This window comes from Bubalus bubalis, chromosome 11, assembly GCF_019923935.1.
Source record: "Bubalus bubalis isolate 160015118507 breed Murrah chromosome 11, NDDB_SH_1, whole genome shotgun sequence".
NCBI classification, from domain to species: domain Eukaryota; kingdom Metazoa; phylum Chordata; class Mammalia; order Artiodactyla; family Bovidae; genus Bubalus; species Bubalus bubalis.
Window position 1 is genome coordinate 88,152,840 of NC_059167.1, and position 22,089 is coordinate 88,174,928.

General features: G+C 53.2%; 1 protein-coding gene, 1 long non-coding RNA gene and 1 other non-coding gene across 8 annotated transcripts; 2 read left to right on the forward strand and 1 right to left on the reverse strand.

Moving 5' to 3' along the window:
* Positions 1-7,289: 7,289 nt before the first annotated feature.
* On the forward strand, positions 7,290-7,396 carry LOC112577895. The gene has a single exon (XR_003102094.1). It is a non-coding gene; the product is annotated as a U6 spliceosomal RNA (small nuclear RNA).
* Positions 7,397-12,993: 5,597 nt separating this feature from the next.
* Positions 12,994-21,583, reverse strand: SKOR1 (SKI family transcriptional corepressor 1). The gene is made up of 8 exons (XM_025296268.2): positions 19,381-21,583; positions 18,198-18,291; positions 17,215-17,322; positions 16,567-16,638; positions 15,150-15,224; positions 14,822-14,896; positions 14,244-14,309; positions 12,994-13,765 (listed from the first exon to the last, which is right to left on the reverse strand). The coding sequence occupies exons 1-8, from the start codon at positions 21,571-21,573 to the stop codon at positions 13,671-13,673; spliced, it is 2,778 nt and encodes a 925-aa protein (XP_025152053.1). The 5' UTR covers positions 21,574-21,583; the 3' UTR covers positions 12,994-13,670.
* LOC123328207 lies at positions 14,957-17,903 on the forward strand. 6 transcript variants are annotated; one of them, XR_006542999.1, is made up of 4 exons: positions 14,957-15,124; positions 15,609-15,750; positions 16,438-16,655; positions 17,330-17,903. It is a non-coding gene; the product is annotated as an uncharacterized LOC123328207 (long non-coding RNA). The 6 variants fall into 6 exon arrangements; XR_006542998.1 differs by having other exon boundaries at positions 14,960-15,124; positions 15,691-15,750; XR_006543001.1 differs by lacking the exon at positions 15,609-15,750 and having other exon boundaries at positions 14,962-15,124.
* Positions 21,584-22,089: the final 506 nt, after the last annotated feature.

The window sequence follows — 22,089 nt, forward strand, 5'->3', positions numbered from 1 at the left end:
GGGGAAATAGATGGGGAAACAGTGGAAACAGTGTCAGACTTTATTTTTCTGGGCTCCCAAATCACTGCAGATGGTGACTGCAGCCATGAAATTAAAAGACGCTTACTCCTTGGAAGGAAAGTTATGACCAACCTAGATAGCATATTCAAAAGCAGACATTACTTTGCCAATAAAGGTCCAACTAGTCAAGGCTATGGTTTTTCCTGTGGTCATGTATGGATGTGAGAGTTGGACTGTGAAGAAGGCTGAGTGCAGAAGAATTGATGCTTTTGAACTGTGTGTTGGAGAAGACTCTTGAGAGTCCCTTGGACTGCAAGGAGATCCAACCGGTCCATTCTGAAGGATATCAGCCCTGGGTGTTCTTTGGAAGGAATGATGCTAAAGCTGAAACTCCAGTACTTTGGCCACCTCATGCGAAGAGTTGACTCATTGGAAAAAACTCTGATGCTGGGAGGGATTGGAGGCAAGAGGAGAAGGGAATGACAGGATGAGATGGCTGGATGGCATCACTGACTCAATGGACTTGAGTCTGAGTGAACTCCAGAAGTTGGTGATGGACAGGGAGGCCTGGCGTACTGCGATTCATGGGGTCGCAAAGAGTCAGACACGACTGAGCGACTGATCTGATCTGATCTGAATGACTGATGGCATTGAGCACATTTTCACATGAACCATCTAGAGCTCCATTTTGTAAAGTGGCTGTTCAAGACTTTTGCCAACTTTTCTATTAAGTTCTCTTTTTAACCTTTGAATTACTCCACTTTATACACTCAGAGCAATTTTATTATCATTTAAGGGCATAGTGTTAACCTTCCTGCTCCTGGACCTTGGTCAGTACCATCAGATCCATCCTGAAATGTTTTAATAACTTGAATCTCAGAGAAAAAGTATTGGAGGTTTAATCTCTTTCTTCCCAGAAGCCCCTGGGCTTCTTAGACAAACATTCCAACACTCCCACTTCAACTTCCTACCTCCCATGTGGGTAGAGCCCCACCCCAAGTCACAGCATCCCCTCCTGCCTGACCTGCTGCTATGCCACCCACACAGGACATGATCACTGAAAGAGATCAGGTGCAACATCCAGCATAATCCCAGGAACCCCATATGCTGTTAGTGAATATTACTTCCTTCCCCTTCCTGATGCTCTGCAGAAAGGAAAGTGAAAGTGTTGGTCGATCAGTCGTGTCCGACTCTTTGCGACCCCAAGGACTGTAGGATGCCAGGCTCCTCTGTCCATGGAATTCTCCAGGAAAGACTACTGGCCATTCCCTCTCCATGGGACCCCTCTACCCTACCCGCCAGGGATCAAACTCGGGTCTCCTGCATTGTAGGCAGATTCTTTACCGTCTGAGCCACCAGGGAAACTACTGCAGAAAGGAAAAGTAACAACTGCTGACCAGCCTCTGAGTGCCAGGTCATACGCCAGTGCCTGATATCTGCCCATTCATTGCCATTCTCTTCCTTTTTCTTAGTTGCAGATTTTATTCAAGGAAGTAAAAGGCACCCTTTGCCGCCTTCCTGACACCTGGAACTTGGACCTCCTGTAACCATCTTAGACCATGAGTTGTTGCCTTAAAGGATAAAAGAACTTACCTGGCTCTGTGACAGAGAGGAGCCATCAGACCAGACCTTGAAAGACAACTTGTTTTACGCAACAGAGAAATTAACCTCTGTCACTTTAAAGCCATTGTTATCTGGTTTTCTCTTAGATGAGGCACAACTGAATCTTGATACTTAATGGAAAATTTATATTTTCAGTTAATTATAAACATCTGTTGGCTGGAGTTAACTTTTCCTGCTTCCATTAAAATCATTTTTCTGGTCAGTAAATTTTAACATATTTAGATATCCACATTCAACTTTACATTTTTCAAATAGCCGATTAGATCAGTATTTTCATGCTGATATGAGTATTGAGATACAGTATCTTAAATGGTTATAAAATTAGGTACTCCCTGTGATAGGAAGTATTCCTTCCTCTCTAAGAAGCTGTCTTGTTTATGACAGCTACATGTAAGTAAACGTTAGGATACTCAGGAGGTAATGAATTCATTCTCTATTTTATTTATTTTTTTTGGCTGTATCTCTGGGCATGCAGGATCTTAGTTCCTCAACCAGGGATCGAACCAGCCCCCACTGAAGCGGAAGTGACGTCTTAACCGTTGGCCAGCCAGGGAAGTCCTGAATTCATTCTTTTTGAATGCAGCTAATATTCACAGAGAACTTCCTGTGTGAGTTAGCCAGGCTGTGCCTTCCCTGTTCAAAGTGAGGCTCTCAAGTCATGGTCCCTACCCTCCATGACTGTAATGTGATAAAGTCATGGGTCACTGTCAGATAGCAGGTTAATGCATTTGGTCGGGGAGCCATTATTGAAATGGGATCAGATCAGATCAGTCGCTCAGTCGTGTCCGACTCCTTGCGACCCCCTGAATCGCAGCACGCCAGGCTTCCCTGTCCATCACCAACTCCCGGAGTTTACTGAGACTCACGTCCATCGAAATGGGAAGTAGAGTACATACCCACACATACACCCACAAAGGCATAATAACAAGGAGGCTGCATGGGATTTAGGAGCAAACGCTGTGGATTCTGACTGTAAAGCCTTATATGACTCACTGAATCTTTCTGAGGCTCAGTTTCCTCTTCTGAAAATGGTGGCTTATCCCACGGGTGTATTGTGAGGATGAAATGAGAAAATACATCAATGCCGGCGTACAGGAAACACTCAATCATGTTCAATAAAGTGGACTTGTGGCTTTGTTTTGTTTTTTAATTTTTTTTACCTCTTTACTGAATTTGTTACAATATTGCTTCTGTTTTATGTTTTGGCCAGGAGGCATCTGGGGTCTTAACTCCCGGACCAGAGATGGAACACACACCCTTTGCCATTGGAACGGGAAGTCTGAACCACTGGACCACTAGGGAAGTCCTGGTTTGTTTTTATTTTTAACTTAACTGGCTAAGCAGGGTCAAAGACCCAACTGCCACTTCAGCAGAAGGCCTTACTCCAGCCACCTGAGTCATCCCCCAGCCAGGCCCCAGGGCAAGAGGCCTGGGGTGGGTCCTAGGGTCTCTCGTCTCCCATACTTCTCATCACCAAAGCCTGGAAGAGCTGGGTGTAAGTACAGATTAAGTTTCCACTTTTACTTAAAAATCCTAATTTCTGGATGTTCATTTTGGGGATTACAGCAGTGGATTAAGCTACTTTAAGATGTTATAAGTTGAAGTCTTTACTTGGCTGCTAAAGTTTAATTCAGTCTAATTATTTCATATGGCATCAACTATAATAGTTTCATAATTTCTAGTATATTAAGCACTTAATATGTTGTGTCATTTGAAATCACATATTAAATTCAGCAAAGTACATTTTAATGAGAGTTAAGTGGTGTGAAAATATTAATACAATGTGATGGTTCATCTTGGCGCTCATATTTTGTAGGTCTGTTCCTTACGTACAAATGCCTCGCTCACCAGGTAAGGGAAGTGTGTAACTGCCTGGAGCTCAAATGGGTATCTGACCAGAACATGCTCCCACCTTTTCCCATACAGCACTTTACAATGGGATTTCTCACTGGACCTCATAACCCAGCAAAGCAAGCAGGGAAATCATTCCTTCCATTTTAGAGAGAGATGAGGGAGCTGAGGCTCATTCCCGGGACATCACAATGACCCTTCTTGGCTCACAGCCATTGCTGTTCCCCACCCTGCTCCTCAGCTGTTGTCAGAATAACCCAGGGGAGAGTAATGTCTGGACTCTGGCGCAGGGAGGATTTGGAGGAAGTGTCATTCTTCCCCCAACCTGTATCCACACATAGAGAAACTGACAGAGACACAGAGAAGTTGGTTGACTTTGTACTTGGCAATTCTTTTTGAACCTTCTTTCAGAGCCTACAAAAATCACAGTGAAGCCTTAAGATAGCAACAGCTTGGACTTCCCTGGTGGTCCAGTGGTTAAGAATCCACTTGTGGATGCAGAGGACACAGGTTCAGTCCCCCGTCTGGGAAGATCCCACATGCCACGGAGCAACTAAACCCCTGCACCACAATTACTGAAGCCCACAGGCCTAGGGCAACATGGGAAGCCACCGCAACAAGAAGCCCACCACCACAACGACGAGTAGCTCCTGCTCACCGCAACTAGAGAAAACCCACGCAGCAATGAAGACCACCACAGCCAAACCAAAATACGTGTGTGTATATATATACAGCAACAGCTCAAAATAATGATATGTCAATGACAGAATTCAAGGCAGCAAAGAAAGAGATTTGAGAGAGAGCTTCCTAGAACCCTTCAGATTGCATTCCCATAATCCTTCTAGGTGCAGTTAGCCGTTGGAGTCAGAGAGATCCGAGAGAAATTCCAGTATCGTGGACTAGCTGTGTCCCTTTACCTCTCTAGACCTAGGTTTTCTCCATCAGCAAAACAGGAATAATAAACTCCCTGTGCTTATCTCTCAGAGACATTAAAATAAAACAATATATCAGAAGGTCCTGTGGTGACCTTAAAGGGCAAGGGCTCATGCTAAGCTGAGTGAACACGAGTTAATGAGTCTGTGTAATGCTGTCCTTCCCAAGCAATGTAACTACACTTTAATCAGGGCCTCTGGTAACTCAAACCCAAAGGATTGAAGACCTCTGGTAAAAACAGTGCCCATAGTAGCTCAGTAAAGGAGGAAAAAAAAACAACAGAATTCCACCTGGTGGCTTAGATGGTAAAGAATCTGCCTACAATGCAGGAGACGTGGGTTTTATCCCTGGGTCAGGAAAAACGGAATGGCAACCCACTCCAGTATTCTTGCCTGGAATGAACAGAGGTAGGGGTGTGGATGTGTCTTTGTGGGTGTGAATGTGGATGTGAGTTTGTGCGGGTGCGTCTAAGAAACAGTCTCCACAGTAGCTTAAAGAAAAGAAGGGAAACCTCTCACCCTCCCCCAACCTCCCTCTCCCTCCTTGCTGGGCCTTCCGTTGAGGCAGGGGCAATTGGTTTATGGTTCAGCAGGTCCCAGACCCTAGGTCTACATGAGCCCCTGTGGACTGTTTCCAGGATCTTCCATGCCCCTAAAACAGAAATCAAAACTAGTGTTGAATTTTAACATCTTGCTAATTAGTCTTGAAAAATTCTTAATTCACCTGGTTACAAAAACCACAGCAGGTAAAAGCAGAAAGAAATGTTAGTCTCTAGAGCACTTTCCTCACTTGGCAGAAGTTAAAACTGAACCAGAGAGGTAGGTCCAGAAAGTTGGCCAAGGTCACCAAGACAGGTGCAGGGAGGAATGGGAACTAAAATTCAGATCTCTGTACCACAGCTGCTCAATAAGAAAAAAAAAAACAAAACAGAACAAACAAAAACCCACCTCTGGCTCAAAATAACACAAGCCCATATAGCCAGAAACAGCGCGCAACTTGGTCCATCAGCCTGGTCCATCTCCTGCTGGTTTCTGCAATAAGGCAGTTATGAACCCATGAGAGGTACCTGTCATGGGGACACGTGTGTGCATCGACTGTGTCCAAAAGGCTCTCCCTCTAAATAAATGAAGAAAAACGTGGCTGCTAATTGAAGATTAGCATCATCTCCCATCAATGCTAATACGCTTTTTGGTTATTTGCAATTCCCTTTTGTAAGTCTGAGGGAAACATCATTGCCCAAATTAGCTCTTTTCGCTCAATAAAGGCCATATTAGCATTCTGAGGTTTGTGTTTGCTTACTGCTTATTTAGAGAGAGGTCAGATGAGAAGTTGGGCTGCCTGCACCTGATTCCCATTTCACTGAACACGGTGGCGGGGGCGGGGGGCGGCTCCAAAGTCCCCAGAGGCCAGGCCAGGCGCTCCCCGGCTAGAGCTGAGTCAGGCTGACAGTGCGGGGCCAGAGCCCCACGTGGAGCACCAACTACTGGATACCTCCACAGTGGCCTCCTCGGAAGGCCTGGCCCAGGTGGGTGAAACTGACTCAGGTGACTCCAGAGTGTCCCTCTGCCTGGACTCTGCGTCCTGTCCTCTCAGGGCTGCATCCCTATCATCAAGTGACAGCTCGACTGTCACCTCCTTCCTGTCCACCCACTTAAGTGGCCTCCTTCCCCAGCCACACTGTATCCCCGCATGTTCCTTCCCATCTGTCTCGGCACTGAAAAATGCTCTCCCCATGCTGGAACGCAAGCTTCATGACCCCTGCAGCCCTGGTGCTCACGTCGTGGATACTCAATATTTGGTGGAAATGAAGGCAGGAAGGAAAACCTGAGCTGATAAGGCCTTGGGAGCATCGTTTAAGAGGAAAAGGGCAGCCTACACTCCTGGTCCCGAATATTTTCTCTTGAGTTACACCGTGAAGAGGAAAAGATCAGTCTTTGAAACCAGATTTGCCTCCAAATCCCCAGTTGTCTCACCACTGACAGGATAATTTTGGCCTTGATGGTTTAACCAACTAGAGAATCAGTTTTCTAACCTACAAACTGGGGATGGGGGTGGGGGGTCGGAGTGGGACTGATCAATCAGATTCAGTGCCTGGCCCAGGACTGGATCAAAGGGTGGTGATATTTCCCAGACTGCCACCACCCTCGAGCCACTCTATGCAAAGCCTGGACCCCAAAGAGGACCCCCCCCCCCACCCCCGCCAATCCCTCTTCCCCTTGGCTTCAAGGGCGGGGCGCTAGTCCTGATAGCATCCAGGCAAGCAGCGGCGCACTCCGACCCCTTCTGCCCAGCCCCAGCCGCGCAGCACACAGCTTCCCGCGCCCAGTCCCTGCCAGGTCTCTGTCGGTGGCTCCAGCCCTCGCGGGGTCAGACCATCGGTTCGCAAGCGGTTCGGAGTCCCGGACCGCACTTCTGGGGGGATCTCTTTGGCACCATGGCCCCTCGTCCCAAAAAAGCATTCTCGCGAGGCACACGCCGCCACGAGTAGTTGCGGGGATCACCGCGCTGCCGCGTTCCCCTCAGCCAAGCGCTGCGACCGACCCTTGAGCATTCAGTCCGGCAGGAGCGCAAGAGACGCGTGAGCAACGCGCACCACGTGACCGAGCTTGTCTGCCCGCGCAGTCCACTAGACGCACAGAGGTCGGGGCGGGCCTAGGACCAATTTCCCATGGTTCCCTTCATTTGCATATATGATGTAATAAGGTTATGAAGACTATTAAACTTAATAATAATCAAACAATATGATGATAGTGTGTGTGGTACAAAAGATCATAACTTATTATATACTTTGAAACTTAAAGAAGGGCTACAGCTTAGTCACCATAACGGTAAAATTTTTTCTGTTCTTAGCTTTATATAGTTCTTGAGAAGCCATGTTTACCGTGCTCGCTTCGGCAGCACATATACTAAAATTGGAACGATACAGAGAAGATTAGCATGGCCCCTGCGCAAGGATGACACGCAAATTCGTGAAGCGTTCCATATTTTTGTCCACGAGTGTACCGTCTGCACAGCTCACACCTTGATGTGAACGCCTTTCACCTAAAGTTTCTGCTTTTTGTTTGACATAAAAGAAGCTATAGTCCCTGGAGATGAAGTAAAAGTAAGTGTGGGCAATCAGATTGATCACTTGCTGTGCTTTTCACATCTGGCCCTTGGGCCCCAGTCTTCAACCTTGCAAATCTTGCCTCTGCTTCCCTCTGCATTATCCTGAGTTCTACTGAACCTTACCCTTAAGGAAATGGCCTTGCCAAAGTTGGTCCGTTTCACGTCCAAAGCATAACAGGACCTTAGTGCCACCAGAAACTTAAGTTGTACTACACCAGGAACTTGGAACAAGACTGACTCATGCTACCTCTGAATCTTAAAATAATAACAACAATCCTCACTCCTTATTGAGCATCTTCTATATGCCAGGGCCTTCACCGATATCTCATTTTAATATTCCTGACAACCCTGTCTCGTGGGTATTACTGCCACTATTTCATAGGAGATGCTGAGGTAAAGCCACCGGGGCACGATCATGTTAGTTAATAAGTAGCTGAAACAAGGCCTGCTAAGACCTTTAGCTGCACAAATCCTGAAAAGCCCTGCCCCCAGGTAATTCAATGGCAAAAAGCACAGTCCTAACGAATAAGAATGAGAAGGAAAAACTGCCAACAAAGTTCAGATTTATCAATTTCTTTCCAGAAGAAAAATGTGGGTGCATATGCCTTGCTGGTGCCTGAGCACGCGTGTAGTCCGCCTGGCGGTGTCTGCAGCCGCTTGGAGCCGGGCTGGCTTGCCTTCCGCGGCCCCTCGGCTCCCAGGTTCTGCGCTCGCCTCAGTCAAGGCACAGGGATGGTCGCCCGACCTCAGAGCCGCCCCAATCGGCGAGTGCGCATAGCTGCAGAGCAGTGTACTATCAAGGATCCACTTCTGTTCTCTTCAGTGGAGGCAAAATGATCCTTTCCAGGAACCAGCCGAGAACAGGCATCCGTGGGACTTCACGGCCTCCAGTGCGTGGAGTTAGAGGACAATTTTTGGTTTTCGTTTCTTTCTTCCCCCAAAGATACTTGGTTGCTTGGAGGCCACTTGGGTCACTGGGTGAGTAGCTTAAAGGCCCATTTCTGGAATGTCAAACAAGAAAATGACCACTACTGGTTTGGCTCTCTTTCTAGAGAAACTGGTCATTCTTAGTCCTTCTTTGTGGCAGAACCCTGTTTCACAGTAAAATTTAGGAAAGACAGGAGCAATTCCTAGTGCTGTAAAAGCCAAAGACCTAGCTGACTTCTGTGGCTCTGCAGTTCCATGAAGTAGGTATTCTTTTCCCCATCATGCTATAGATGAGGAAACTGAGGAACAGAGATATTCAACAGCTTGCCCTACAGATGTCACACAACCAGTCAGTGGCAGAGAAGGGACTGAGGCCCAGGAAATCTGGCTGTAGAGTTTGTGCTCTTACCAAACACTGTATATTGTCACCCTGCTTATTTAACTTATATGCAGAGTACATCATGAGAAACGCTGGGCTAGAAGAAGCACAAGCTGGAATCAAGATTGCTGGGAGAAATATCAATAACCTCAGATATGCAGATGACACCACCCTTATGGCAGAAAGTGAAGAGGAACTCAAAAGCCTTTGATGAAAGTGAAAGTGGAGAGTGAAAAAGTTGGCTTAAAGCTCAACATTCAGAAAATGAAGATCATGGCATCCGGTCCCATCACTTCATGGGAAATAGATGGGGAAACAGTGGAAACAGTGTCAGACTTTATTTTTGGGGGCTCCCAAATCACTGCAGATGGTGACTGCAGCCATGAAATTAAAAGACGCTTACTCCTTGGAAGGAAAGTTATGACCAACCTAGATAGCATATTCAAAAGCGGAGACATTACTTTGCCAACAAAAGTTCATCTAGTCAAGGCTATGGTTTTTCCTGTGGTCATGTATGGATGTGAGAGTTGGACTGTGAAGAAGGCTGAGTGCCGAAGAATTGATGCTTTTGAACTGTGGTGTTGGAGAAGACTCCTGAGAGTCCCTTGGACTGCAAGGAGATCCAACCAGTCCATTCTGAAGGAGATCAGCCCTGGGATTTCTTTGGAAGGAATGATACTAAAGCTGAAACTCCAATACTTGGCCACCTTATGCGAAGAGTTGACTCATTGGAAAAGACTCTGATGCTGGGAGGGATTGGGGGCAGGAGGAGAAGGGGACAACAGAGGATGAGATGGTTGGATGGCATCACCGACTTGATGGACGTGAGTCTGGGTGAACTCTGGGAGTTGGTGATGGACAGGGAGGCCTGGCGTGCTGTGATTCATGGGCTCGCAAAGAGTCGAACACGACTGAGTGACTGAACGGAACTGAACTGATGTTTCCCTTTGGGAGTGTAGAGTGGGAGAAAAGGCTGTTTAGAATTAATGCAAAGAGAGTGCAGGTCCAGTTCTGCTTTTTTTTGGTGTTCTGAATTCAAGGATAGGAGTCACATTTTTTGCAAAGGATCAAGGCTCGACTTTAGATCAGGGTAGCTGGGAATGGGTGGACAGTTATGTGCCCAGTAACTTTGCAAAATTAGAGGGAGTATGAAGGAGCACCCTCTTTGGGATGCAATTGCAAGAGGAAAAAACTTTACTGTTCTAGGTTGACCATCCCTTACCTGACCCTTGCCCCCTCCCCCCAAACTAATCCTATTGGCAAAAGATCTTCTGAGCAGTAAGCCTGTTTAATTAGCTATGCAAATAAGCTTAACTGCTTCCCAGTAGCTGTGGTCCAGAAGCACCTAAGGTATCCTTCCTTCAGACATTTCCAGCACCCAGATGAACCACAAAGTTGACCCCATTCATCTGGACATCTGTTGAGTACCTGTGATGCATTGGGCCCTGTTGGAGATCACAAGGAAGGGGAAGATGTGGCTCTGATGGCCAGGGCACTTACAGTTCTATGGGAAACACAAACACACAACAAGGATAACTCAGGGAGGTAAGCACCCCATTAGCTTCCTTAACCAAGTGCCACAGGAACACAGAGGTTACTCCCAGGAATCCAGAAATCTTAAGGGTGTGTTTTGCTGAAGGGTTACCCCAAATTTCAGAGGAAATGAAGGTGGGGGAACTACCTATTGCTTTCTCCCAGGAGAGTGAAAAACCAAGTCGCTTGATGCTGTCTCCACCTGCTTCTCCAGCTTTCCGCAGTTTATCACCCTGGATTTGCTGGGACAGACACTACCTGTCTGGAGGAGCATCCCTAGAGCCTTCCTCCGTCGAAAAAGGAGTGGGAGATCCAAGAGGCATGTTTGCCTGGTTCCTCACCCCCAAACCTCAGACTCTAAAGCCCGACCTTCTTGGGTACTGCCTGGGGCCGAGGTGAGGAACAAACAATACGAAAGCTCCCCATTCCCCAAGCCCTACTTTTTCTCCCTAAGACATGGCTCCCTAGTCTGGGGCCTTCGGACGCTGGCTGTAATGCCTAAAATGTGTCGCAAGGTGGCAACGTTGTGGCGAGAGAAAGACATTAAAAATCGGGATTTTTTTTTTTTCAAAGCATATTTTCCCTATTAATGTTTCATTTAACTTAATTAGAATCTGGTAAGCTAATTAAAGTAGCTACGAGCCCCGCAATCAGCAATAATTCGTATAATTATTGATAATTACATCCATACCAATCGCTTGGTTATTAACATTTGGGGGGAACAAACCACTTCTGAAGGGAATCGGAGCCCAGGAGGGTTTTTGCGAGCTCTTTCTAGGTCGCATCCGCCTACACCTCCAATCCACAGAGAATCCGGTCCAGATGCTGCGCCCTTTCAGGCTGGCCCCAACTGCCTGCGGCGCTTTCCCCCACTTGGGGAAATTCGAAAAGGAAAGGTGGAATATTTACCAGGTTCCTCTGTGTGGGGCACAGCCAAGGAGTAACTTCCTACGTAGGCCGTAAGTGTTGATCCCATTTTACAGAGAAAGAAAGTGCTGTTTCCTAAGAAGCTGTTCCGTCCAGAGGGAAAAGTGCGCGAACTCTCCCAACCTGCGCTCCTCGCCGGGTCCCAGCTCCGCTCACCCCTAGAGCGCGCTAGGGACCCACGTCTCTTCTCTTGGACCTCGGTTTCTGACCCGGTTGGTTCCACGCATTAAAACGTTCCCGCTCCCTGCAGAGTCCCTATGGGGACTCTCGCGTCTCGAGGCGAGCTCATCCCTCAGCAACACCTCACAATTTACCCAGCCATTCTCTCAGTCCCCTCTGGGTCTAGCCCTCGAATGTCCTGGGACGGGAGGGCTCGGAGCCCCAGGACTGGGTGCTCCAGGGTCTGGCTTCCTGCCAAGATCGCGCGGCGGATCTTCCCTCCAGGGCCCCTTCCCCGAGACCGTGAGCGCGCCCTTGCTCCCCAGCTCCGCCCCGGGCCCTTTGGACGACCAGCCAAAAAACTTCCCCAGCAACGCAGCCGAAGGCTCCCGGGTCCCAGCTGCTGGCTCGGTGGGAGCACAGGACGCCCGCCTCCAGGGTCTCCACCCTGGGGGTCCAGGGCCGTCCAGTAACGCGCAGTGAGAGTCCTGCGGTGTCTGAAAGCAGGTCGTCGGGGCCTGCTAGGTCCCGGCAGCGCAGCGCGGCCCTGCGCTTGCTTCCTCGCAGAGCGCGTTCACGCCCTGCCAGGGGCGGAGGCCTCAATATTATCTTAGAAAGAATGAAGGGTAGGACAGGGCACCACTGCTAGTCAAGTAAGGAGCAGAAATTGGAAGTCAGGTCAGAATGATTCCCAGGACCGTGCACTTTCCCACTCGAACCACACTCTCCTCCCTCTTGGAAAAAGCGCGCTGCCGTTTCCATCTTTTATCCGAGCCCAGGCAGCGAGTGCGCTGTGGAAACTGAGGCCGAAGGGAGGCCGGTGGCTAGGTAAGGCCTCGAAAACCGCGGCCGTCCCCCGAAACTCCAGCGGCTGGAGTATCTCACCTTCCTCCTTGGGCTCCTCGACGTCCGCAAACCCGCTGGGACTAAAATAGCCGGAACGTCCCAAACCGCCAGGACTCCGTGCCTTCCGCTAGCGGCGAGGCAGGCGGACATCTGCACAGGCCTGCAAGGCCCAGGCCCATCCCACGTATTTCGCCCCCGCCCCGCTCAGAGCTCTAGGCCCGGGCCGACGACGCCCGGGCCTCCTGGCAGTTCTAGTTGAATCCGGGGCTCCCGGCAGGGCGCGAATTCCATCTCTGAGCGCCTGGAGGAGGCTTCTCCGGTGGAGCAGGCATGGACATGGGAAGGAGTCAATTCTCAGCCCCTGCGAGCGCTAAAGGGAAGATTCAGAGACCTCACAGGAGTTCTCATTCCTCGCCGAGGCCCAAAGGAGGGTCCTAAACGCGGGGCGGGGACAGCCTATGGCCTATGGGGCAAGCTGGGTGTGCCTGAAGAACCAGTGGAGAGGTCGCGGTGCTCGCTGCTGCCCACTTGGTCAAACACGGGTCTCAGCTCGGGGGCCCCAGCCCGCGCTGCGGTCCCCACGCCCCACCTGTTGCTCCTGTCTCCTCCCCGTTCCTCCCTTCGCCACACTCCCATCTCCACAGCCCCAGAAAGTGACGGGTTTTTTTTTTTTTTTCTTTTTTATTAAAAACAAAACAAAAATCAGGGATACAGGGTGATCTCCCCAATCAGGCTCAAGGTGGTCTCCATCTCGTGAGTCAGTTGTCGCCTTTTTTAAAGTGCTGTTACATCAAGAGGTTACAACAACAAAATAGACAAAGCAAAAACCCAAGAGGGAATGCAAAATGGGACTGGAAGTAGGTCCAGGAGAAGGAAGCAAAATAACTTACAGCATAAATAAATTAAAAATGAACCCATTATTACTGAACCAAGAGACTCACAATACATTTATATCCATTGCACATAGCCACTTTGTCATTAGGAACAAGAGTTTCAGAAGTGGACAGGGAGGGGAGCGCGGCGCCAGCGAAATTGCTACATTGTATTCACAATTGGGGTTCAGAGGCTGTACAGGGAGGAGAAGCCCCTCTCCCTTTTCTTACCCTCTTTGGTCCGTTAAGACCATGAGACCCGATGCCCGGAGTTGAACCATGAGGCAAGGTGGTATTTACAATTGGAAACGGATACTGGGTCCTGGTCTCGGGCTCCCAGGAGGGAGCGGGCAAGGCCGAGGCGCCCGGGAGAAGGGCAGGCGGGCGGGAGGCTGTATTTACATCGGTCCGGTCCGAATGGCTTGTATCTCGCTCTCGGCCGCCGCGGCCGCGGGTATTTACAAGAAGAGAGCAGCATGGCTTGAGGGCGCGTGGGCGCGGCTGGGCCGGCCCTAGGGCAACAGCGGGGGCTTGAAGGAGCAGTTGCCAGTGCAGTGCCGGGGCGTCAGCATCTTGCAGGAGAAATGGTGCAGGGCGTCATGGGCTTCTGGAGAGACAGTCGATTGGGCCATGTTGGGCTCCTCGCCTGCCTCACCCACGCGGTCCACGGGCTCCCTCGCTCGCCTGTCTACCCACGTCTAACCCACCCCCTTCAGATTCAGGAGTTCTCAAGCGAGAAGATCAAAAGGTGGGAAGGTAGTAGAGATCCCGGCCATTCAGAACCACTGCCCTAGTTCAATAGGCCCATTTTACAGAAGAGGAAACTGAGGCACAGTAAGAGGGAGATCGATCAGCTCAAAACCAGATTTGGACCTGGTGACAGATTTCCCAATGCCCAGAGCTCAAGGGGCTCCTTCTCCCTGCCCACCGTTCTAGGATAATTTCTCCATTAAAATGAATTATTCTCTCAGTTACTTATCTCTGCAGACCTGGCCTTCCCCCTCATCATCACTCATTCATTCATTCATTCATTCGCCCGCACAGCCAGTGCCTGGCACCTCTCCTTTGTTCTCCCGCTTCCGCACCTTTTAATTTCTGCTGGATGGCATAGCGTGCCTTCCGCTCCTGGTCAAGTTCGTTACAAAGAGTATCTGGAAGACATAGGAAGTAGCCTGTGAGGAAATGAGACCACCCAACGGCCCGCTGGGGTCACAGCCCGGGCCTCACCCTCTTCTCAGCGCTCTGCCCCTGGCAGAAACAAGTCCCGGCGACCGAGGGAGGGGGCGTCAAAACTCCAAACTGCAGCTTGGCTGAGGGAGGAAATGGCCTGGGATGGCGCTTAAAGGCAGACGGATCTAACCAAAATTAAAGCAAACTTAGGCATTACTTCCCAGGTAATTTTACGCCTCGATTTTTAATTTAGAAACCATGGAAATTGCCGCGATAAGAAGTTCAATCACTCCATGTAATGATGCCTGCAAGCCGTTTGCTGGGCTCGCTTGCCATTCTGAGGCTAATCAGAGTATACAAAGGATATTAAATAAAAAAAATAATTGTTAAATTACCTTCAATTTAAATCCAAATGACTGAGCCAACATTGAGGCTCCTGCCAGACGAGAGGCAGTTACGGCCCGTGCACGCGCTCACCTGACTCCCGTCTTACCTCTGACAATTTGCAGCTGTTGCACCATTTCTTCTCGATAAGCCAATTCCCTCTTCATTTGATCCTGAAAATTATCTGTGCAAATTGATTAAGTGAGAGCTGTTACGCACAACCCCCTCCCTCGGCCCCCTTTCCCCACTCCCCAGCCCCACCCCACCCCCACTGTCTTTGGACTAGCGGAAACCCGGCTAGGAAAAGAAGGGTTCGCTGGTTCTGGCTGCATGAGAAGCAGCAGCAGCTGCCTGCACTGGGTCCCCGGTCCAGGCCAGGCAGGGCATGCGGGAAGAAGGCTCTGGCGATCAGGTGGGGTGGGTCTGAATGAGGGTACCTTTGAGACTCTGAAATTCTCGCTCCAGCTTCTTGCGAAGCTCCATTTGCTCCAGGAGCAGTTTTTGCAATTCGTCTGTGAAGGGGCGAGAGTGGGATGTAAAGGAGGAGGGCGGTGGGACTCAGGTAGCTTCTAAGGCACCCAGGTCCCACTCTGGCCAGTAGCCATGAGACAGGAGTAGTGGAGGGTGAGACCAAATGGTAGGCCCTCAGCGCTCAGTGTTTCCATGTGCATCCAAAGGATTTGGGAAGAAAATGGGGTTAGGGGTTTAAGTTGTCCAGGAGAATCAAATTCAGAATAGCAGAATGCTTGTTGGACTTCTAGGTCCTGGGCCCAGGTGCTAACCAGCATGATATCTGCTTTAAATTGTTCTTAACTCTGTAAGTTTAGAGGTAGGCCTAGGAAGACTCAGTTCACCCCTTCAACTGACAAACCTAACCTCTCCTTTCAATGATACAGACCAGGAAGAATCTGGTCAAAGCCTTGGACCTCCACCCTAAAAAAATACATATGTTCATAACAGTTTATTTATAACTTTAAGAGGTCCCAGGACCCCAAATCCAGGCTCAGAACACTCATATAAAGCAGAAGGATTTTGAAGGTAACTACATCACCTGTAAAATCTGTAACTGGGAACAGTGGAAGACCACAAATGCTTCACCCCCCCCCCACCCCCGCCCCAACACACACCAGTTTCCAAGCCCAACCCTGGGCTGGGGTAGGGTAAGGGGGCAATTGAGTGTGGAAAGCCCCACAGGTGCTCTCAAAGTTGCTTTAGAGGAGTGGCAGGGAGCTGCCCATGGAGCTATTGGTATCTGGTCCTCTCCTCGAAGGTGCTCAGAAAACACAAAAAATGAGAGACAGAGGAGCAAAGTGGGGTTAGAAGTTCCTTTCTCTGCTTCAAGCCACACTCAGCCCCTGCAGTTGAGCAGGGACCCCATTCCACAAACAAGGTCCATCCTCACCCCATTTAGGGTGAGGTGGAGTCCGTTATGCATTGATTTCAGGAAAAGAAAATAACCTCTGAGACACTCCTGAAATAAATGCCTCCTCAAAGTCTTGCTATTCAGATGAGGTTGAGAGACCTAGATTGTCCTTTCTCATTGTCCACATGCGTCAGGTTCTAAGGATCATTACTCATTTTTCTTTCTCACTGGACTATTCAGACAGGCCTGGCCTTGGGAACTCTGGGGGTGGCTGGTTCCCTCCCCCTATTCCCTTCACCCTTCCACCCTCCCACCCCCCACCTCTGTGCCAGGGTAATGTGTCCAGGGGATTATCCTTTCAGGTCAGTGAAGACTGGTTCCTCAAGAGCCTTGTCTTCTCACACTCACTCCGGCAGCAGTAACACCCCTCTACAAGAAGGGACGATTTCCGCCAAGCACAGTGTACACCCGTTTCATAGATTTAACCTCACCTCTGGCCAGGTTCTCGATATCCTTCTCCACTAGTTGAGTTCCTGTGACATCTAGGGTGAGCCCATCTTCGCCTGGGATACAAGGGCAGGTAAGAGGGGTTTTGTTCTGGGAGAGGCCTTGAGAGGGGAGGGGTGAGCTTCCTGGTAACTGAGCTAAGTTGAGTACCTATTTCAGACCCTCTGCCTTTAGAGGAGACAGTTGCAGGCATCCAGTTCTACCCACCTTCCAAGCCATTATTTTAGGTCACTCAGAGAGTGGACACCCGCGCCCCCCCCCCCCCCGGAAAGTGGAACCAGTTTTAATAGGCTATTTTAGGGCAGGAAATGTTCTTTGACTTGTTTTACGTGGGTGATGGTGCTCCTCATATCCTTCTGTACGTCTCCTTCCGTCTCCTTCCCTTACCCGGGAGAGCCCCAAACCCAGCAAGGAGGTAAGCAATTCAGGAAACCTGGCCTGACCCTTGCCCATTGTGTTCACATGTTTATTTGCTCTCCTCTCTGCCAGCCGCGAGAGGAGAGCGCATGTTTATCCGGCAGCCCCTGAGGCTTGATAGAAAGCCTCCCTCGCAAACCGGAGTCGGTGGAAACCTGGGCGACCTGGGGTCCAGCTCCCGGGTTGGGGTGGAGAGCGAGGGTCCTAAGGCTCACCTCGGTCTGTATTTGCCGGACTTGGCTGGGAGATACTCCTTTGGTCTGGATAGCATTTCCTCGTTTCCAAATCGTCGGCGGTCGAGTGATTGTCTTCCTTATCTGGCTCTTAAAGGCAATAAACCGAGTTTCAAGGAGAGGCAAAGAAACCGTGACCCGGATACGGCCAGAGCTGCCGCGGTCGGGGCGCCGGAGCCCTAATTAAAAGCGTCGTGGCCGCCGCTGGTTCCCGGCTGTGCGCCTGGGCTCGCACCCTCAGGCTTTGGGCCGGGCACCACCTCCCCCGCGCGCGATCTGCTCATCTCCGGCTCCTCGCCCCCTCCCCAGCCCCTTGGAAAAGAGCAAAACGAGCAGCCGAGCCCACCAGGGACAAGCGACCTACATCGCGCGCAGATACTGGGGCACCGCGAGCGCGCGTGGCCGCCGGGTCTACCTGCTCCGAGAACGCGGCCCAGGAGGCGACACGCGGGGTGGCGACAGCGGGGGAAACATCGTACCGGGCTCAGGCTGCCCGGATTTCCGAGGCCCTCAGTTCATTCTCTGAGAGTCAATGGGTCCCGCTCGCACCTCCGCGTTGGGCTGCTGCTACCGCGCACTTCAGGGGTCCCTATGCGCGTGGCCAAGCGCCCCCACCTTCCTCCCGGACCTCTCGACCCAAACACTTGCTGAATAAATGAGAGAATTTGAAAGACGTGCCAGGCGTGGTTTTTAAAAGGTTTAACCCAGTATTTAAGGTGTAGGTGAGCGGTATCTTTGCGATGGAGAGGGCGGTTTGTTGTTAAGTAACTAAAAGATGCAAGTTGTTAGGAGTCCTCGCTTAGCTTCCTTTTTCTTTCAGTGTTTTGCTTTCCCTCTCCCTCTTTTTCTCTGCTTGTCTTTCCTCCTCTAGTCTTCCCTCGCAGGCCTCCTCTGGCCCCGGCCCTCTGCCCGCGGTCCCCCCCACCCCCATTCCATTGGCCAGCGACCTCGGCAGGGGGCGTTACCGTGGGCCTCTGGGGCGCAGAGGTAGGACGCCGCGGGCCCCAGCGCCGCCGCCGCCGCGCTCTTCACGTGCTCGTCCCTCTCGGGCGCGTACACCTGCGGCGGCCGAGAAATGACAGGCGGTTAGGGGGGCGCTTGACGGCGGCTTGGAGCTGCCCAGCCCTCCGCCGCAGCCAAAAGAAAACCTGAAGGGGTGGAGGAGGTCTGCTTGCCCGCGGGACCCCAGCGCCCCGAGAGGCCGTGACGCACGCGGCGCAGCCTGGAGCCCTCGGAGATCGCATCGCCGTTTGTAGTTTCCCGGTAATCGCGAGCGCCCTTGAGGAAATTACCCGAGACACAAAGCGGTTCCCAAGCCAAGGGCCGCTCAAAGCCCACCCCCACCCTCCTCGCCGCCTCTTTTTCAGCATCTTCTCTCCCGCCCGCGCCCAGTCCCCGACATAAATGACGCCTTTCGCATCCGGCTAGTAATTCGTGTTTTAATGGACCGAATGGAACTGTACAGGTGTGCCCACCCACTGTCAAATGGCGAACGATTCAGGCTTAGCTGCATACCCCCCACCCGAACCCGCGGCCGCGGCCACCTGAGAGCCCCTCTCCCGCCCCGCACACCGTCTCGACAGCTTCCTGCCAACGAACCCTGAGGTTCCCGGGGCAGGAATTCTGAGACTCGGAAAACTGCGAGTTGGGGTGTTGAAAGATTCCGAGGACCCCGTACTGCAGCTTGAGGGAGAGGCCTCCCTCTTTTCGGCTTACTAGCCGGTCTTCCCTGGGGCTCTGATCCCCATCCCGGAGGGCGTGCTACCTGCCCGGCCTCGTGAGCGCTTTTCTCTGGCTTTTGGTCTTTTTCATCCAGACCTTTTGATTTCTATCTCTGTATGACTACAGATCTCGGCCTGCCTCTTCCCTACTCCCGTCAACAAAAACACAGCACACGCAGTTATCAGGCCTGCTCCTCCCACCCCCACCGCCACCCCGATCTTCCGAAACCCTCAGTCAGGGGTTCCAGCGAGTCCAGCTCCACAGAGCTCCGAAGCTGGGCCTACCCAGAGCAGCCAGGGCCTACTGCTTGAACGCCCGCTCAGAAAAAATTTCCCGTCCCCCACCCGGCCAGGGCCTGCCCCACAACCCAGAGCTGCCGAGGGGTAAACAAGGAGGCGCCACCAGCGGGGCGGGCTTGGGGCTCACCTTGGCGGGCGCGGGGCCCCCCAGCGGTCCGCAAGCCTCTCGCAGCTCATAGCCGCCGCTTGGCGGGCTCTTCTCCGGTCTCCGCACCATGTCGTCGGCCGCCAGGTCCCCAAATGCGGCTCGACTGGCTGGGGGTAGCCCCGGGCGCCGCCGGGGACGAGGGCTGCCGCCTTCTGGAGAGTCTGTGGGACCGTCGGCGCCGGACGAGGTGATAGACGGGGGTCCTGCGGTCTGGTCTCCATTCGGGCTGCCTCCTGTGCTGGGAGCACCGGGCTCGGCCTCATCCGGGGCGCCCTCGTCGTCGGGGAAGCGGTTGGACTCCACATCCACCTCGGGCTCGTCTGCAGTGTCCACGTCGGGGGAGGCGGAGTGGTAGCTGGAGCTGCCCTCGCTCAGAAAGTCCGGGCTCACGTAGCCGCCGCCGGTCCCTGCTCCCGGCCCCGGCCCACGGGCTGGCCCACCGCCGTAAGCTTCGCGGGCGCTACCGTAGAGCTTGGCGATGCTTTCCGCGTCCTTGACTACAGGCCTGAAGGCCGACACGTAGGAGCCTTTGCGAGCGGGCGGCGGGGGCGGTGGGGCCAGCGGGGCCAGCGGGGGCGGTAGCGCCTCTTCCGCGCCGTCCTCGTCCAGTGGCCCGCGGGACAGCGCGCTGGGGCAGCGCTCCTCTGCGACCAGGCCTCCCTCCTTGGTCGGCTCGGTACCGTCCAGGGGCTCGGGGCCGCCACCTCCCGCAGCAGCCGCGGCCGCCGCCGCTGCCGCCGCTACGGCCGCCGCCACAGCTTTGGCTTGGCTCTGCGCGGCCGGATAGGGCGGCACCGGGAGGCTGCCTGCCGCCGGCCAGAACATGGGAAACGTCGGGTACACAGTGGCTGCGGCGGCGGCCGCAGCTACGGCCGCCGCGTCCTTGGCTGCGCCGGAGGGCTGGTGACCCCAGAACATGGCGCCGCCGCCCGGGCCCGTCCCCGCCCCGGGGGGCAAATGGCCGGTTCCTGGGCCGCCCGCTCCTGCCCCAGTGCCCGCGACCCCGCCACTCCCGGGGCCTGGGCCGCCCTTGGGTTCGCCTGCGCCTAACACAGGGTCATCCTTTTTGGGGCAGAGACCAAAGGCCGTGGGGAAGCCATAGGGATGAGGGAAAAGCGGTGGGGGCAGTTTCTGCAAGAGGCCAAAGCCCTTGCTGGGCACTGGGATCACAGGGTAGCTGCGGACCCCGGCGCCGCCACCAGGCCCTCCAGGGCCCGCGGGGCCGCCAGCTCCCGCCGCCAGACCAAGTCCCCGCTGCGCGTGAGGAGGCGGCGGCCCGGGAGGCCCGGCGGCCTCTTCTTCGCCACAGCGCAGGCTTTTGTGCGGCGGCGGACCTGGGGCCATGTCTGCGCCGCACCCCGGGCCGCCCCCACCGCCGCCAGCACCACCCTTCCCCTGTCCACACGACCCTCCGTTAGCGCCGCCGCCGCCGCCGCCTCCTTGCAGCGAGAAGGTCCGCTTGCGGGTGCCACCATTGAACATGGCCTTGACGTCCTCCCAAGCGTGGCTCAGTTCGTCTGTGGCCGACTTGTCACTGAGTTTGAGGTGTCGGCGCCACGAGTTAAAGTTGGCTGCGTCGGGCTGCGTGTACTTGGCGTCGGGTGTGCGGTGCGAGTGGAAGATGAACTTGTTAGGCGAGAAGTACATGCTGCAGTAACCGCACTTGATGCACTTGGCACGCGAGCTGTTGTAACGCGCGGGGATGAAGCTGCCACGCGAACCCCAGGCACACTCGTGCACCACATCGAAGGCGAAGTTCTCGGGCAGCTTGGGTGGCTTGTGCTCGCCGAGGAACGACTTGCACAGGCGTTCGGCCTCACGCTTGGTGATCATGCCGCAGCGGCGCGACGAGATGGGCATGGCCCCTGCCCGACGCAGAATTTCCAGCTGCACCGGTGTGCACTGCACGCACGTGATGCCCAGGGCCACGCGGCGGTTGTGTATCTCATTGTAGCTGTAGTTCTTGAGGAGGGTGTTGGAGATTTGCGCCAGGCATAGGCGCTCCTGGCCGTCGATGACCAGGGACACGATAGGCACCCCGTACAACGACGTCTCGCCCACCTGGTTGGGTTTGAGAGCGCTGGAACCCGAGTAGGGCTGCAGCTCCTGCTTGGAGTTGGGAGAAGAGTTTCCCTCGCGCCCCGGCCCCAGCTGAGTGGTGAGAGCCTCCATGCCGCCGCTCCTGCGAAACAGAGAAAGCAGAGAGCCGATGAGCCATTTTCAGCGCCAACGCCACTCGGGCCCGCCCAGCAGGGCGCGCAGAGTCGGGCGCGCAGGGAAACTTGGCAATGGGGAGTCCTAGCTCATTCGCCCCCTGGACGGGCCTTTTGTTATTCAGACGCGTGCTGGCGCTGAAACAAAAGCCCCCGGGGTTTGGAGGAGGAGTAGGGGTAATTGAGACCTCAGGAATGCCTGGGTAGCTAGGAACCCGATCCCGTTTTCGGGCTGGGGAGGCAGTGGGGCCCAGAGACGGCGAGTGACTTGCCCAAGGCCACACAGCAAAGCCATTGCCAAACCCAGGCTTCCTGGTGCCCAGATGCGTAAGACTTCGGCCACCCTCGCAGCCTGCCCTATCCGCCCGGGTCCCGAAGCTCGGACTTCGGGGACAGGCCGCCCCTCTGCTCAGTCGCGCATGCACGCGGGCGGGGGCAGCGCTGGGAGGAATAGGGAGGGGGGGAGGGGCGGTCA

Bases quoted from the DNA above. Each gene is read 5' to 3' on its own strand.
- SKOR1 (XM_025296268.2), bottom strand. From the start codon at position 21,573: ATGGAGGCTCTCACCACTCAGCTGGGGCCGGGGCGCGAGGGAAACTCT. The intron at 16,639-17,214 runs GTGAGCCTTAGG...CTTGTATCCCAG, and splicing joins TCCGGCAAATACAGACCGAG to GCGAAGATGGGCTCACCCTA. The intron at 14,897-15,149 runs GTACCCTCATTC...CAATTTGCACAG, and splicing joins AGAATTTCAGAGTCTCAAAG to ATAATTTTCAGGATCAAATG.